Consider the following 15,687-nt stretch of genomic DNA (forward strand, 5'->3'; position numbering starts at 1 on the left):
GCTTACCCCTCCCCCTCCCCATGTCCTCAAGTCCATTCTCTACGTCAAGCACTGGTATATTAAACATTATAGTGTCCACATATCCAAGATTATTGATCAGTCAATCAAAATAATATTAGTTTAAGATCTTAGGGTTAACTAAGGATCTGGCAATTAAAATTTAATTTCTTATAAAGTCATGATTTAATAGAAGCATTATAAGAATTCATCTTGTAAGGGAGGAAAAATATTTTTTCCCCTACTTTTCTAATTTCTCAAGCTCTGAATTTTATTACCTCTGTAACAAAAGACAGATTAATAAGAGAAAAGCACAGCATTAATTTAATGTAAGTTTTATGTAACATGAGAGCCTTCATTTTAAAAAAATGAAGACCTGAAGAATCAGTTAAACCTGAGCATTTTTTTAATTAGTTTTGATGAAGAATGGAAAGTTGTGGAGAAATATGAAAGGACAGAAGTCATGAGGAGAGTGTAGTAAACTGGGGGAAACTTAGCAAGGCCTGTTCCTTCAGATTCCTCTCTCTGTCCCTTCACCTTCAGAGATAAGGATGCTCCTTTCCTCTGGGCATAGGGAGAGCACTAACATAAGAGTTTTTTGACATGCTTCAGGGGAAAGTCAGAAAGTCCTTCCTGCATGTACTATTTCTCAAATTCCTTCAGCTTAAAATATTCACTATGCCAAATGCCATATTTTGGGGTAGCGTGTCTTGAACCTCATCAGTCTCTTTTCACAGAGACATTCCATATCATCATCCCCATATTTAGATGAACACAATTTAGAAGGTTCAAATTAGGATTTTTTTAATAAGAAAATAGGGAATTCCCTGGCAACCCAGTGGTTAGGTCTCCACACTTCCACTTCCAGGGGCCCAGGTTTGATCCCTGGTCAGGGAACTAGGATCCCACAAGTTGTGTGGCACGGCCAAAAAAAAAAAACCTATTAAGATTTTTTATATATGTGTATGTATAACTGATTTACTTTGCTGTACAGCAGAAACTAACACAAGGTTGTAAATCAACTATACTGCAATAAAAATTATTTTAAAAAAATTTTTTTAAATAAGAGTCTTTAAGAATAGAAAAAAAAGGCAGAGAGACCCAAGGCTTACATAACTAGAATATTATACTAGTATAACTTTCTTACATGGTGGTAAAGTTAGGAAAAAAACACAGGACAGTTTTTTTTGTTGGTTTTTTTTTTTGCGGTACACGGGCCTCTCACCGTTGTGGCCTCTCCCGTTGTGGAGCACAGGCCTAGTGGCCATGGCTCATGGGCCCAGCCGCTCCGCGGCATGTGGGATCTTCCCGGACCAGGGCACGAACCCGTGTCCCCTGCATCGGCAGGTGGACTCTCAACCACTGCGCCACCAGGGAAGCCCACTGGACAGTTTTTAAACTAAAATTATTAAATCAGTCTAACATGTACAGAATCATGATAATAGAAATAGAATATGAATTTTTTCTAATACAATTTGTAAACCTCTGTATTTATAAACCAAATTCTTAAAGACTGCTTAGATTATGTTTAAAAGCTCTGTATGTTCCTTTTTCTTTCTTACATCCAAGGCAATTAATTTAACTCTCAATTAAAACTTTTTTTTTTCAGAGTTTAATTAAAAGCCATTTAGAATAAGACCATTCTCCATTAGCGTTTATAATCTGACTTTTCTCACCTTTTTTTATGTTAGGTCTGTTTGTCTGGACTATCTAGGTATTTCTAAGGTGTGGCCATAATTAATTAATGGAATTAATTAATTAGTTACATTTTCCAAAAGAAGGAGAAAGTAAGGATGTATAAGGAAGCTGTTTGCAATGGATATGGTAATAGTTACTGACCTATAAAATTCTAATACCTTCCCTTTGCAAAGAGGAGAAAAGTCTTAGATGCAGACAAACCCATTTCAATACATTAAAAAGAGAGAAAGTAAGTTATTACAACCAGTCTTAGGCCCTTTGACAGTTCCATCAAGATCATCAAGATAGGATTAAATAGGATTATTCCATCAAGGTAGGACTAAATCTCTGAAGAACAGAAACAAAGAGGGAGATCTCTTAAAATAAATTAAGTGATTTCTCTTTTAGACAAATAAGACAGAGAATTTCCTCAATCCAGGGTTTAGCAAACTTTTAAATATTTTGTATTTTTATTGAACTTTCATTTTGAAGCAATGCATAACAATAAAAGTGATAATCATTGAATATTCTGAACTGTATTCGCCCTTTGTTCTAAAAGTGCTTTCAAGTGAATAATTGTCTTGTCAAAAGTACTCCAAAATGACCACTGCAATTCCACATTTTCCTTGATGAAACTATGCTTTCTAGAAAAATAAATGCAAGAAAGATAAAACAGAAGCCAACTTATGCCCGGAGAAGTACAAGTTTATTATTAGATGAATCCATGAATTCATTAGCTAAAAGCCAGTCAACAGGGAAAATATCACTTATATATGTCTAAAGTCCTTAAAACTAAGGTTGAGAACAGAGCTGGAGGAATCAGACTCCCTGCCTTCAGACTATACTAGAAAGCTACAGTAATCAAGACAATATGGCACAAAAACAGAAACATAGATCAATGGAACAAGATTGAAAGCCCAGAGATAAACCCACGCACCTATGGTCAACTAATCTATGACAAAGGAGGCAAAGATATACAATGGAGAAAAGACAGTCTCTTGAATAAGTGGTGCTGGGAAAACTGGACAGCTACAGGTAAAAGAATGAAATTAGAACACTCCCTAACACCTACACAAAAATAAACTCAAAATGGATTACAGACCTAAATGTAAGACCGGACACTATAAAACTCTTAGAGGAAAACATAGGCAGAACACTGACATAAATCACAGCAAGATCTTTTTTGATCCACATCCTAGAGTAATGGAAATAAAAACAAAAATAAACAAATGGGACCCAGTGAAACTTAAAAGCTTTTGCACAGCAAAGGGAACCATAAACAAGATGAAAAGACAACCCTCAGAATGGGAGAAAATATTTGCAAATGAATCAACAGACAAAGGATTAATCTCCAAAATATATAAACAAATATTAAAAAAAAAAAAACCCAATCCAAAAATGGGCAGAAGAGCTAATAGACATTTCTCCAAAGAAGACATACAGATGGCCAAGAAGTACATGAAAAGCTGCTCAACATCACTAATCATTAGAGAAATGCAAATCAAAACTACAGTGAGGTATCACCTCATACCAGTTAGAATGGGCATCATCAGAAAATTTACTAGCAACAAATGCTGGAGAGGGTGTGGAGAAAAGGGAACCCTCTTGCACTGTTGGTGGGAATGTAAATTGATACAGCCACTGTGGAGACCAGTATGGAGGTTCCTTAAAAAACTAAAAATAGAATTACCATATGATCCAGCAATCCCACTACTGGGCATGTACCCAGAGAAAACCATAATTCAAAAAGACACATACACCCCAATGTTCATTGCAGCAGTATTTAGGTCATGGAAGCAACCTAAATGCCCATCGACAGACAAATGGATAAAGAAGATGTGGTACATATATACAATGGAATATTACTCAGACATAAAAAGGAACGAAATTAGGTCATTTGTTGAGACGTGGATGGATCTAGAGACTGTCATACAGAGTGAAGTAAGTCAGAAAGAGAAAAACAAATATCGTATATTAACGCATGTGTGTGGAACCTGGAAGAATGGTACAGATGAACAGGTTTGCAGGGCAGAAGTTGAGACACAGATGTAGAGAAGAAACGTATTGACACCAAGGGGGGAAAGTAGCGGGGGGTGGGGGTGGGATGAATTGGGCGATTGGGATTGACATGTATACACTGATGTGTATAAAATTGATGACTAATAAGAACCTGCTGTATATGAAAATAAATTTAAAAATTTAAAAAAAAAAAAAAACTAAGGTTGAACCCTTGAGAGCTAACCCTAAAAGTCAGCAGGCCAGAATTGGGAGGTAGATCTCTCTGAAAGCCAGTTTCTCATACATAAACAAAGAAAAGTTCTTACAGACACACAACAATGTAGCCAATTGACAAACAAAATGGTTAGTAGCAAATCAACACTTTAGCAAACCAACATTAAGGAAAACAAAAGTCCTTACAAATTCAGTCAGATAACCAAAAAGTCCTGGGAACCTTACTCTTAGAGCAGAAAAATTTTCCATCTACCCTTCTAGGTTCTTTGGCTGATCTAATAACTAAATTGACATAAGGCAGATTAACAGGAGAAAATTTTAATTTTGTACATATAGGAATCCCATAAAAATATGAGACCCAAAGGCAGTCAGGCAATTGAGGCTTGTATGTCAGTCTGAGCTAAGGAATGGGATAGGGCCTGGGGCTTCAAAGGGGAGAAGGGCAGTTCAGGAAGATGAGAAGAGCAGATGTTTAGTAATCAGATGTTTGCCCTACCATGCAGGTAAGTCTTTCAGATAAAAAGTTATCTCTGGTAATGGCTCTCTTTCTGGGCCAGGCCCCCTGTCTAAATTCTTTTAGGCAGTTAAGGGAGTAGTAAATGTTTTTATTGAGTCTGCTGGGTCTTGATTGCCTTCAGCTCAAAGTAATGCATGTGCCAAATGGGCACATTTGGAGGTGGCATATTCTGCTCCCCTTCAAAAACAAAATAAATTTCAGCTAACTTTGGGACCTCAACAATAAAGGATCAGAGTTTAAGATAAGTGCTGGACTTAGCATCATAAAGACTCCCCTGAGCAAAGAGGCTCAAAAGACCTCAGTGAAGTGCAGTGGAACCAGTATGAGAATAGTGGTGGCATGAGGTCTTGCCTAAGTGTTGGTAGGGACCTTCATGACCATCATTGTCCTAGTACAAAGGCCACCAGGGAAACATGTTGATCATACAAAGCTGGATATATTAAGCTTTCTGAGCAAGGAAGAGCATCACCTTGAGAGTCTCAGTAGTGTCTCGAGGAGGAAGTTACAGAAGGATACTCACAGGATTTTGAGGACTGGGATTGGTCATGAGGTGGTTTTAAGGTAGTTAGTAAGTACGGTCTAGGCAGAGACTGATCACATTTTGTGAAATAAGTGAGTTGCTGAAACAATTTCATTTTATCTTTGGAGCACAAGTCCATATGGAGTTACCATGGTCTCTAATTGTCCATAATCTTTTAGGAACATACAGGTCTGAACAAGCTTATGTTATAACAATTTGACTTAAGATAGTTTTTTATCATAGTTTGGTACAGTTTACCTGTTAGGCAAGTAATCGTACAGTTTTGCAAGTAGATGTGTCTATTTTATTTCTCAGAAGGAAAGAGTCTGTCGGCAAGATAGCCAATTATAAGGCTTTTGCAGAAATTCAGATATATTGAATGCCTGAAATTGGGGGATGGGGAGGGTTGATAAGAGAGTGAATGAAAATGTAGTGTCAAGGAGGAGATGGATTCCTGTGTATAAAGCAGCAAAACATTTTAAAAAAAAGGAGATGGAGTAAGGATTAAGGATTGAAACCTTTAGGAAGATAGTGGACAATAAAGGAAAAAAATCAAAGGCTAAATGTTTGAAAGCTGGAAATACAGTGACACCATTGACAATAACAGAAACAGGAAATTGAAATTTAGTAGGTGGTAGATAAGAAAGTAACAAGGTATCAAGATAATGGGTTATGTTTTTGTTTTTTTTGTTTGTTTTGGGTTATGTTTTATTTTACTTTATATTGTATTTTTTCTTTTATATTTTAACTAGAATAAGTTTCAGGCATCATTCCAGAGATGACTAGAAGTATAAGAAACTGGAAAATAAGATTACATTTTTAAAGAGGAATATTGTGAATTTATTCTAGTATATGCAACCTTATAATCTTCCATTCGATTCTGCATGTTCTCTTTGAAAATACTTAAAATGCACTGGAAATCCCATACCCTCACTTAACTAGCTATTATTTCATTATGTCAATTTTACAGACAAACAACTGGTTCTCCAGTGATCACTAATTGTTCTATTATTTCTGGAACTGTGTGCAGCAAAATAACAGAGAGGAACATGAATGGCAAAGAAACCACCCTAATAACGGGGAAATCTTATTACTCCGTTGGTGGTCAGTACCCTTTGTAAAAAAAATATTATATAACCGCTCAGTTTTCTTTCTGCAGCAACTTGTCTGATTAATGGAGTTTAAAAGCTGCAAGCCTTGGCCTTATAAAATTATAAGTTCAATAACTGTGTGTTAATTAAGATCAGAAAATTAATCTGTATTAGTACTGCAATAGCAATTTTCCAAGCTCTGCCAGTGACTAAGGATGAAAGTGGGTTACAGTGTCACATGGGATCTGATTAAGTTAGATTAGTGCAGTATTTGAAGGGAAGTCTCCCAGGTGACAGTGAATAAGATGATCAAAGTTTTTCTGCAGATATTTTAAGGGGACAGTTGTTTGCAAGGCTACTACTTTTCCAGCATAAAGCCAATGGTCCAGCCACGTGGTATCACTAATGAGTCAGAAGGAAGACTAAAGGGGCTTGAGGTCATTGTTTGGCAGAACTGAGATACAAAACCCTGTGTATTGGCCATATTAACAGCCTAAGCATCTGAAATGTGCAGGCTTGCCTTCAACCTCCTAAGATAATATTCCAGATTTTCTCACTTCGAAGATGTACTTTTTTTTTCATTTTGTAATTTTCTGAAATCAAAGTACATCTTAAAATTGTGTAAATTAAATTTGCATGTTGTGTGTGTCTGTGTGTGTTAGGGACCTCCTACTGTTAAGTATTTTATAATCTAATAAATGTAAATCTGTGTTCACGTTATAAACTGATTCCATCCATACTAGCATCTAGGAGTAACAGTATAAGAACAATTGGGGGGAATTAGGTGCTCTTTCAATATCATGTATCATAAAGAAAGGACAGAGAATTGTTTTTATTGTATATTTATCTATGTTAACTGAGTGTTCATTATCTCAGTCCTAGCAACTGCCTTTCAAGGTAGTTTTATTACTGTATATTATAAATGAGAAAATTATGGTATAATGTGTTTGGGCAACTTGAATTTGAACCTTATCTGAATAAGGTAGACTCTTGCTACTACGCTACACTGCTTCATTGGAACATCCTAACATAAAATAAGCTTCTTATAATTTTCTTCATTGACGTATAATAGTAGATATTAAATCTCTAAAGGGTGATTCAGTTCAAAGTCATGGAATCATGGGTGTGTGCAGTTAAGTATTACTTGTTTAAGCTTGCTAATAAGAGACAAGGTATCTGTCTCCCTCTCCTTCAGATAAGTTTAACTTCTTCAATACTACTGATCCCACTTCACAAAAGAGATCAAAAAGCTTGAAAGAAAAGATAAATGATCATTCTCTTCAGACTTGAGAATATCATGTCACACAGTCTCTTCCTCAAATATTCTCAGTGAAGGACAGATTAGAAAATAATAGTGGGAGGAAAAAAGAAAGTTTTTTTTTTTCAATTTGACCCAGTAAACAACCAACCAGTAGAAAGGCAGCTATCTCCAGAGCACTATTCTGTCAAATTGTAGCCAAAGCTGGTGTGATATTTGGCCTACTGTTTAGTCACCACTTAAATTTCTGCATGTTTTTTAATTCTGGAGGAATGTTTTCTGATCCTCCTATGCTTTCAGTATTTATCAAAGATCATTTGAACATATATCTTCTATGGGCCAGATACTGTTATAGGTGCTAGATATGCCAAACTCTGTTTGCTAGATCTATTTTTTTCCCATTAACAATAGGCAATATTATCCTAAGAAAATAATTTGTAGTGGGTTTTTTTTTTTTTTTTTGGCTTTGTAGCTGCTAAATCCTGAAGATGACCTCTTACCAGGAAAGATTCGAGACAGCAATCGTTCAACCCTCTTAGCAACAATTCAGGAACATGGATACCCCACAATCAACTTGGGAATTGTGGGAGACAAGTAAGTATTGGATTTTATTTTGAAGTTGTTATTGTACAAATATGAATTTTGGGAGTACTAACTAGGCGGGATTGTTGCTAAAGAGAAAGAAATTTAATACCATAATTTTCACTTATTTCATTCTTCAGAAGTCAAAGAATTATGGAGATGTCTATGTCCTTTAGCGATAGACATTTTCCTGGAATGCCTTTTACAATAGGAGAAATATGTTGCTCTGCTTTGGGTGTTATTCCTATTCAAACTTTTACTTATGTCAAGAAAGATAGGGAAGACATGGGTGAGAAGAGGGAAATGTCAAAATTAGTACTAACTGATTCTTTGAAGTTTAAGTACAATTATTTTCTAGGACTTTTATATTGATTTTTGTATTCTTATATAACCTGAGTTTCTCCAGGCTTCACCCACTTGTAAGTACAAAGGGAGGCACATTGACTATAATTGCCCATCTCTGAGAGCATATTACCCCATTTACTAAATTAACTCAGCCCTCTGCTAAATTCTCCAAGTATTTCTATAAATTTCCAACTGCATCTCCAGCTCCAGCTGCACATGCAATCAAAAAGTCTGCTCTTTCTGAGCATCCCACTTCCATGCAACACTGCTGTTCAGCCATCTTTCACCAGGCACTATTTCCAGTTCACCAGACGTGTGCCTGCTCTTAGTAACACTCAAACAACAGCCTGCTGGAGACAAAGCTAGGAGACAAATCTGAGTGATGGATGCCCTGATGTATCTGTCACCCATAATTGCCCCTTTCTGTCTTATCACCACCTTGTCACTGAGCAAAGCTCATTATGCCTGGATCCTCCTTCCCTTAAGATGAGTGCTTTCCCAGGGCTCAAATATGCTCTTGAAGAGGCTCTGCCCTACCATTTCACAAGGTATGCTGGGACTCCTATAAACCCCAGTTTAGGCTCAAACTGGACACAATGTAGTCCAAACCTGGAACACAGTGTCTTGCTAGTAACCTGAAAGGCAGTAGTTTTTATGTTAATCTCACCTTTTAAACTTCTCTTCTTTCCTCCTGATTTTTTCTTTCTCTGTGGACACTGGAGTAGAGTCTGTTGCACATATTTTCAAACATCATTTTTTTTTTAATTCACCATTTGTATTTACCTGAAAGTTTAGTTCTAGAGAAGTCCATAGGTAAGTAACCAGCCAACTTAGAACCCATGCTGGTGAAGCCAGTGCTGCAGGTTACCTAGTATCACTCTGACCCAGGCTCCGTAGCCCTGGGAAGGGATAGAAAGAACCCAGTGAAAAAAAGCGGGGAGGGTTGAATTTGGACCTGACTAGGAACCCATCCTTTCATATATATAAACTTCCAAGCATCTAAAAAGTATCCTGATGCAGATACACCTTTAAATAAGGCAAAAATTAATTTCTGAGAGGAGGTAGGATGAACCCAAGAGTTGCAGTAGCACAGAACAGGCCTGAAACTCTAGGGAACAAACGCACCAGATTTAGAATTTGTTTCCCAGCCACTGCTGACTCTGGCCCTGCCTCCAGGTGCATTAATGAGCTCCAAGAACTATTATAAGGTAAAAGGTGCTTTTTGTTTGTGTGTGTCATTTTTACCTTATGCTGTCTTGACTATAATTCTGTTCATGCTCTCCTCCTAATGTTGTACTTTTGTATTAAAAAAAAAGCTAACTTGATATATACTATATATGCTGCCATTACCTTACTACAAAGGCCAAAACACCACTGAAAGGTTCCTATGTTGATATGCTAATATTTGATTTTCTAGGACCAGCTGTTGATTTGTTGTAGACATTTCCTAATAATTAATGTTGCTATTACATGTAACTTCAAAATGTCCCTTGAAAACAGCATATAAAGAATAACAAAACTTACAAGCAAGATACAGGCAATTTTGAGAATATGCACATCTTTAGTATATTCTTTTCTTGGATTTAATACCTTACATAAAACAGAACAATTTTTTAAAAATACAATTGATGCAGATCTAAACTTTCTCAGTCTTAGAGTGCTGTACTGAAGAGGCCCAGAGTAAATGGTTTAAAATGCAGAGGTGGAATGTGGGAGGAAAGAATTTATAACTGTTCAGATGGAAATCTGTGCTGGGAATTTAGCAAAGGAAACAACGTACATTTAATCTGCAGCCTGTTGATATTCTGTGAAGGTTGTCTCCCTCTTCATTCTTCTCTTTCCTATATAGCCGTTTGCTAATGATAGCAAATGTTGTTATACAGAAGCCTCTATGTGAAGCTCTCCAGGGAAACAAGCAGGGTCATGGGAGAAACTACCCTATGTTTAAAGCAGGGAGAGAAATAGCTCAAGAATGTCAGCAAGCACAGAACCCTTACTCAGCTATGCCAGATAAGAGTAGGGAGTAAGAGTGCTATTCTTGTTATTTTTAAAAGGTTTCAGTCTGCGTTTAAATTCTGTATGGTTCTACTTCTTAGCTCTTATTCTTATCACCTACCATGACTTTAACAATAAATGTTAAAATTGAAGGGTAAGACTCTATAACTTATTTGGATTGACCTGGATGAATTTTGCCTTTGTTTCTTGTACATTTCATTTAAAAAGAGGGTACAATGGAGCTTATGGGAGGGATGCTTCAAATACGTGAGCATTAACTATATTTTTAAAACATTCATTTTTAAGTGTTATGTGAATATTAAAACACATTCCTTAGATATATTTTCTCTCATTGTGTGGAACACAATACTATTGTGGTTCCTAGCGTTTTTCTTTAAAAAGACAAAATTTTTTATAATGTAAAAAAAATTTTATTGAGGTATAATTTACCATGTTATATTAGTTTCAAGTGTACATCATAGTGATTCAGAATTTTTATAGATTATACACCATTTAAAGTTATAAAATATTGGCTGTATTCCTGTGCTATACAATACATCCTTGTAGCTTATTTATTTTATACATAGTAGTTTGTACCTCTTAATCTTCACTCCTTAATCCCTCTTCTCTTCCCTCTCCCCACCAGTAAACACTAGTTTGTTTTCTATATATGTGAGTCTGTTTCTATTTTGTTATACTCACTAGTTTGTTTTATTTTTTAGATTCCACATATAAGTGATATCATACAGTATTTGTCTTTCTCTGTCTGACTTATTTCACTAAGCATGATACACTCCAGGTCCATTCATGTTGTTGCAAATGGCAAAAGTTTTTTCTTTTTCATGGCTGAGTAGTATTCCATTGTATATACCACATCTTCTTTATTCATTCATCTGTTGATGGACATTTAGGTTACTTCCATATCTTGGCTATTATAAATAATGCTGCTGTGAACACTGGGGTACATGTATCTTTTCAAATTAGTGTTTTGGGATATATACCCAGGAATGGAGTGACTGGGTCATATGGTAGTTCAATTTTTAGTTTTTTGAGAAGCCTCCATACTGTTTTCCACAGTGGCTGTACCAATTCACATTCCCTCCAACAGCATAGGAGGGTTCCCTTTTCTCCACATTCTCACCAACATTTGTTACTTGTGGTCTTTTTGATAAAAGCCATTGTGGCAAGTGTGAAGTGATATCTCATTGTGGTTTTGATTTGCATTTATCAATGATTAGCAATGTTGAGCATCTTTTCATGTGCCTATTGGCCTTGTGTATGAAAAAGACAAGCTTTTAAACCCAGAGATGTTCATTGAACTTGCCCAGCAATATACAAGTTAGTGGCAGAGGTGGAAATGGAATCTAAGTTTCTTGAAAGTAACAATCCACAATTCTCATTATAAAGACAAGATAATATCGTTATGAAGATATTTCATTTTAGCTAGAACAGGAAGGATAAATAGGATTTGTGTATTTAGAAAAAGAGAGTATGTTAACCAAGTAGGAAACAGGGAATGAACAAAAATAGGGAAGCAGAAAGAATCATTTACTCAGGTCAGGCCAGACTGTTTAGAGTAGGAGGTTCAGGTAGAAGGATAATAAATTTGGTAGAAATTTGAAGCCAGATTTTGAAAGGTTTTGTAATCCAGGCAGCACTACCCAATTTGGTTAAATTTGCAGCTTTTTTTAAAAGCAGAATTAACATAGTAAACCATATTTTGGAAAGATAATTTGCCCAAGTTGTATCACATGAGCTAAAGTTGGAGACCTACTAGAAATAAGAACAACAATACAGTTTGTTTATTCATTGTTCAGTTAGTCAGGAAGTATTAATTGTGTACCTATTTGAATCAACTGGAGATATTAAAAATGCTGATTGTGATTCAGCAAATCTGGAGTGGGCCAAAATTTTGCATTTCTAACAAGTTCCCAAGAATACCAAGCCACTGGTTCATGGATCACAGGAAGTAAAAAGGGTATGGTAAACTTAATCATGATTCTACTATGAATTTTAAGCCAAAGGCTCTTGAGGATTCAAAACTGAAATAGATATAGATCTTGTCCTTAAAATTACATGTACTGTAAATGCACTATAAATTACAGCCTAGTAATAAAGATGTTTTAGAAAGTTCCAGAGCCTATGCTCAAATTTGGAAGTAGAATTTTTTAAAAAGAGATTAAATCAGAAGACATTTTGAAGGCTATTACATAGAACAGAAGGGTGTCAGTGTTGATTCATCTTCATCTGGATTGCAAAACCTCATCGAAATGGTATGTGTCTGTAAACACAAATAAAATGCCTGCGTAACCCAGCTATTAGGTCTCTCTACCACAATTTTACATCCCTCTCCAGCAATACACCATTTCAACTTCTTCATTCTCCTTTTGTAGTTTATTCTTTCTTGTTTTGGCAGCTTCTCTTCCTATGCTCATTCCCAAATGTGTCACTATGGCTCACCCTTGACCTTTTTTCCTTCTAATTCTGTATGCTATTTACTCCCAGATCTTATCTCTGTCTTGAGCTCCATGCCTAGATCCACCTGCTTACTAGGTATGTTTTTTTTAAGTTCAATAGGCAGAGCAAATTCAACATGTAAAATTAAATTCATTGGACTTCCCTGGTGACGCAGTGGTTGAGAGTCTGCCTGCCGATGCAGGGGACACGGGTTCGTGCCCCGGTCCAGGAAGATCCCACATGCCGCAGAGCGGCTGGGCCCGTGAGCCATGGCCGCTGAGCCTGCGTGTCCAGAGCTTGTGCTCCGCAACGGGAGAGGCCACAACAGTGAGAGGCCCGCGTACCGCAAAAAAAAAAAAAAAATAAATTCATTATCCTTCCTTTCCTTTCTCACTGCGCCTCCCACTACCATCTTACTCCATTTCTTTGAGTTCTTCTAGCTCAGTGACTGCGCCCACCAGCCACCCAGTCACCCGAGCCAGAAGAAACCTGAATGGAAAGCTTCTGTCTCTCACTCAGCCCTGTATTTAAATCCCATACAGTTTCCCTCATCAGTACTTCTTCTGTACGTTCCTATCTCTTCATTTCTACCATCCTGGCTTAGTTTGGGGCTCCATTTACTTTTTGTCTAGACATGAGGCTATCCTCTTAACTGGTCTCCCTGCCTCAAGACTTGTTCTCCTCTAACTCACCCTCTATTCTGCTACAAATATGATCTTTCTAAGGTGCCAATTATATACTTGTGGCAGAATTGGGGTTTTATTATATGTGGGTAAGTATACTCTAATAATCCAACAAACTTTTATGAAGGGTTATGCTATATCAGATGTTGTCTCAGTCTTTGGTACTATAGAAATGAATAAGATAGTTATTAGTAAGAATTACAAAGAAGTTTTCAATTCTATTTCACTCCTGTCTTTCCTCCCCACCCAATCCACATCCATTTTCTCCAGCCTCCTCACTCCAAACATGCCAGTCTTTTCCTGGAAAGAGATACTAATCTTTACTTACTACCTACTATATATATAGTACTATACTGCATTCTTTCACTTACTTATCTTATTTAGGCCTCATGAAACAACCGATCCACATAAGTGTCTTTTATCCCCATTTTGTAGATAATAATACTGAAGCTCAAAAAAATTAAATAAGCTGTTCAGAGTCATACAACTAGTAAAAGACAGAATGAGGAGTCCAGCCTAGGCCTGTCTAACTCCAGGGTCTTTCTCCTTTTGCTGTACCATGCTGCCCTCTTAACTGGGCTTAACACCCACAATTTATTAATATTAAGGTTAATAAACTAAATATTCTATGTCCATTTTAATAGATAAAACCCCTAAGTAAATAGTAAGTGTCAATATTTCAAAAGCCAGAGAGGAAAATTTAGTTTAAATTTTGAATTAAATATTGACTGTGTGTATGAATGAATTATAAGGACTTGAGTTGCAAAATTCTAGATCTTTAGGTGATATAGAAGTGGGGGAGAAAGGCAGGAGGATTTATTACAGTAGCTCAAGTTTACTTTCTGGACCCCTAGATAAAGCTTCTTATTCACTGTAAAATAGACACCTCTCCCTTCCATAAAGAGAAAATCCCCTTTTATAATTTCTTCTTTTATCTTTCCTTCCACAACTACTAGAGCCACTTTTGCAGCATTTATTACCTCTGGGTAATTTGTTATAACAAGTTCATAGTATCTTCCAGGGGGTGGGAAGGAGTGGAGAGAGGAGAATGGGAAAGAGGAGAAGAGAGCGTGCATGCAATGTAAATAATGGTAATTTGGTATTCAGACCTACATTAATTCAATTTACAAATGACTGAGATTCACAAATGGCTACCCTATTCTAACCTTTCCCCTACTCACCATCTAAGCTCCTCTGTCAGTACTTTTAAGAGAAGGGAAGGGAGAGAAAGCTTTTTGAGAAGTGAAAGGGGAAAAGCCATCAACAGCAAGAAACTTTAGAGGAACAGTTAATCTCCTTATTCCCTGACTCTCAAGATCCAGTCTGTTTAGGAGAGGTGTTTTATTAAGCCCAAATGTCCTCCACATTGGCTAAATGTGTTTGTTCTGTTCACTTTGCTATACTTCTTGATAATCTAATATTTAGAGGTGCATTTGTGTTTAAAAGTATTCTACCTGAGAGTGAGTTGTTCACATATTAATATTTAATAGTTCAAATCAGACATCCAACATCTGGGTAAATCTGCTGTCCTAAATAAATAGGAACTAATCACTTAGAACTTAGAGTTCTTTGACTCATAGGGCAAATCCTGAACAGGACCACATCAGAACCTTAGCATAGCAAGATACTGTAGGCGTGGCAAGAAGTACATTTGACAGCAGGAAAGGACTCTAGAAAGGTAGATAGGAAGATAACTTAAACAAATGCTTTCCATTTCAACATTCTTTCTTCAGTCTTCCACCTTGTTTCCAAAATTCAGGTTAATACTAAAGCATAATTCAGCAACATATTAGTAACATTATGAGCTAAATGAAGATTTGTTTGTTTGTTTGTTTTTAACTACCCTGGAGTCTTGCCCACCATCTGTAATATTATTTTTAAAGGAATGTGTTCCAGTTTCCAAACAGCCAGTTTCTCATATAGACTCTGGGAACATAATCTGTGAGTTAGGAACTACCTGTGTGAAAAAAGACTCTCCTGAAGCAGTCAGCATACTACTGACTGTATACTGTCTTTCAGTGCTGTTTAAGGAGTTGTATTGGGTTGGCAAAAAAGTGCCTTCAGTTTTTAAGTAAAAATAAAAGACACATTTTTCATTTTCACCAAGAACTTTATCAAGCAACATATTCACCCTTTTCTTCAACTACCTTTGCCATTTTTCAGGCAACTTCATAATTCCATCTTCCCAAAACTTATCCTTTTGAGCAAAGAACTGTTCCAGGTGCCTTTTACAGTCTTCCAGGGAATTGAAATTTTTTCCATTAAGAAAATTTTGTAAAGACCTAAATAAATGGAAATCCAAAGGTGCAATGTCTGGTGAATACGGCAGATGA

General features: G+C 36.5%; 1 protein-coding gene across 3 annotated transcripts in view; it reads left to right on the forward strand.

The window, feature by feature from the left end:
* Positions 1-15,687, forward strand: part of GPHN (gephyrin) — a 631,539-nt gene that overhangs the window by 554,991 nt on the left and 60,861 nt on the right. For all 3 annotated transcript variants that reach the window (XM_082617455.1, XM_082617456.1, XM_082617457.1), the window contains one exon: positions 7,765-7,886. In XM_082617455.1, the coding sequence (XP_082473581.1) occupies positions 7,765-7,886 (122 nt within the window). The remainder of the gene's footprint in view (positions 1-7,764; positions 7,887-15,687) is intronic.

Source organism: Mesoplodon mirus, assembly GCF_964341445.2.
Source record: "Mesoplodon mirus genome assembly, chromosome: 4".
Classification (NCBI taxonomy): Eukaryota; Metazoa; Chordata; class Mammalia; order Artiodactyla; family Ziphiidae; genus Mesoplodon; species Mesoplodon mirus.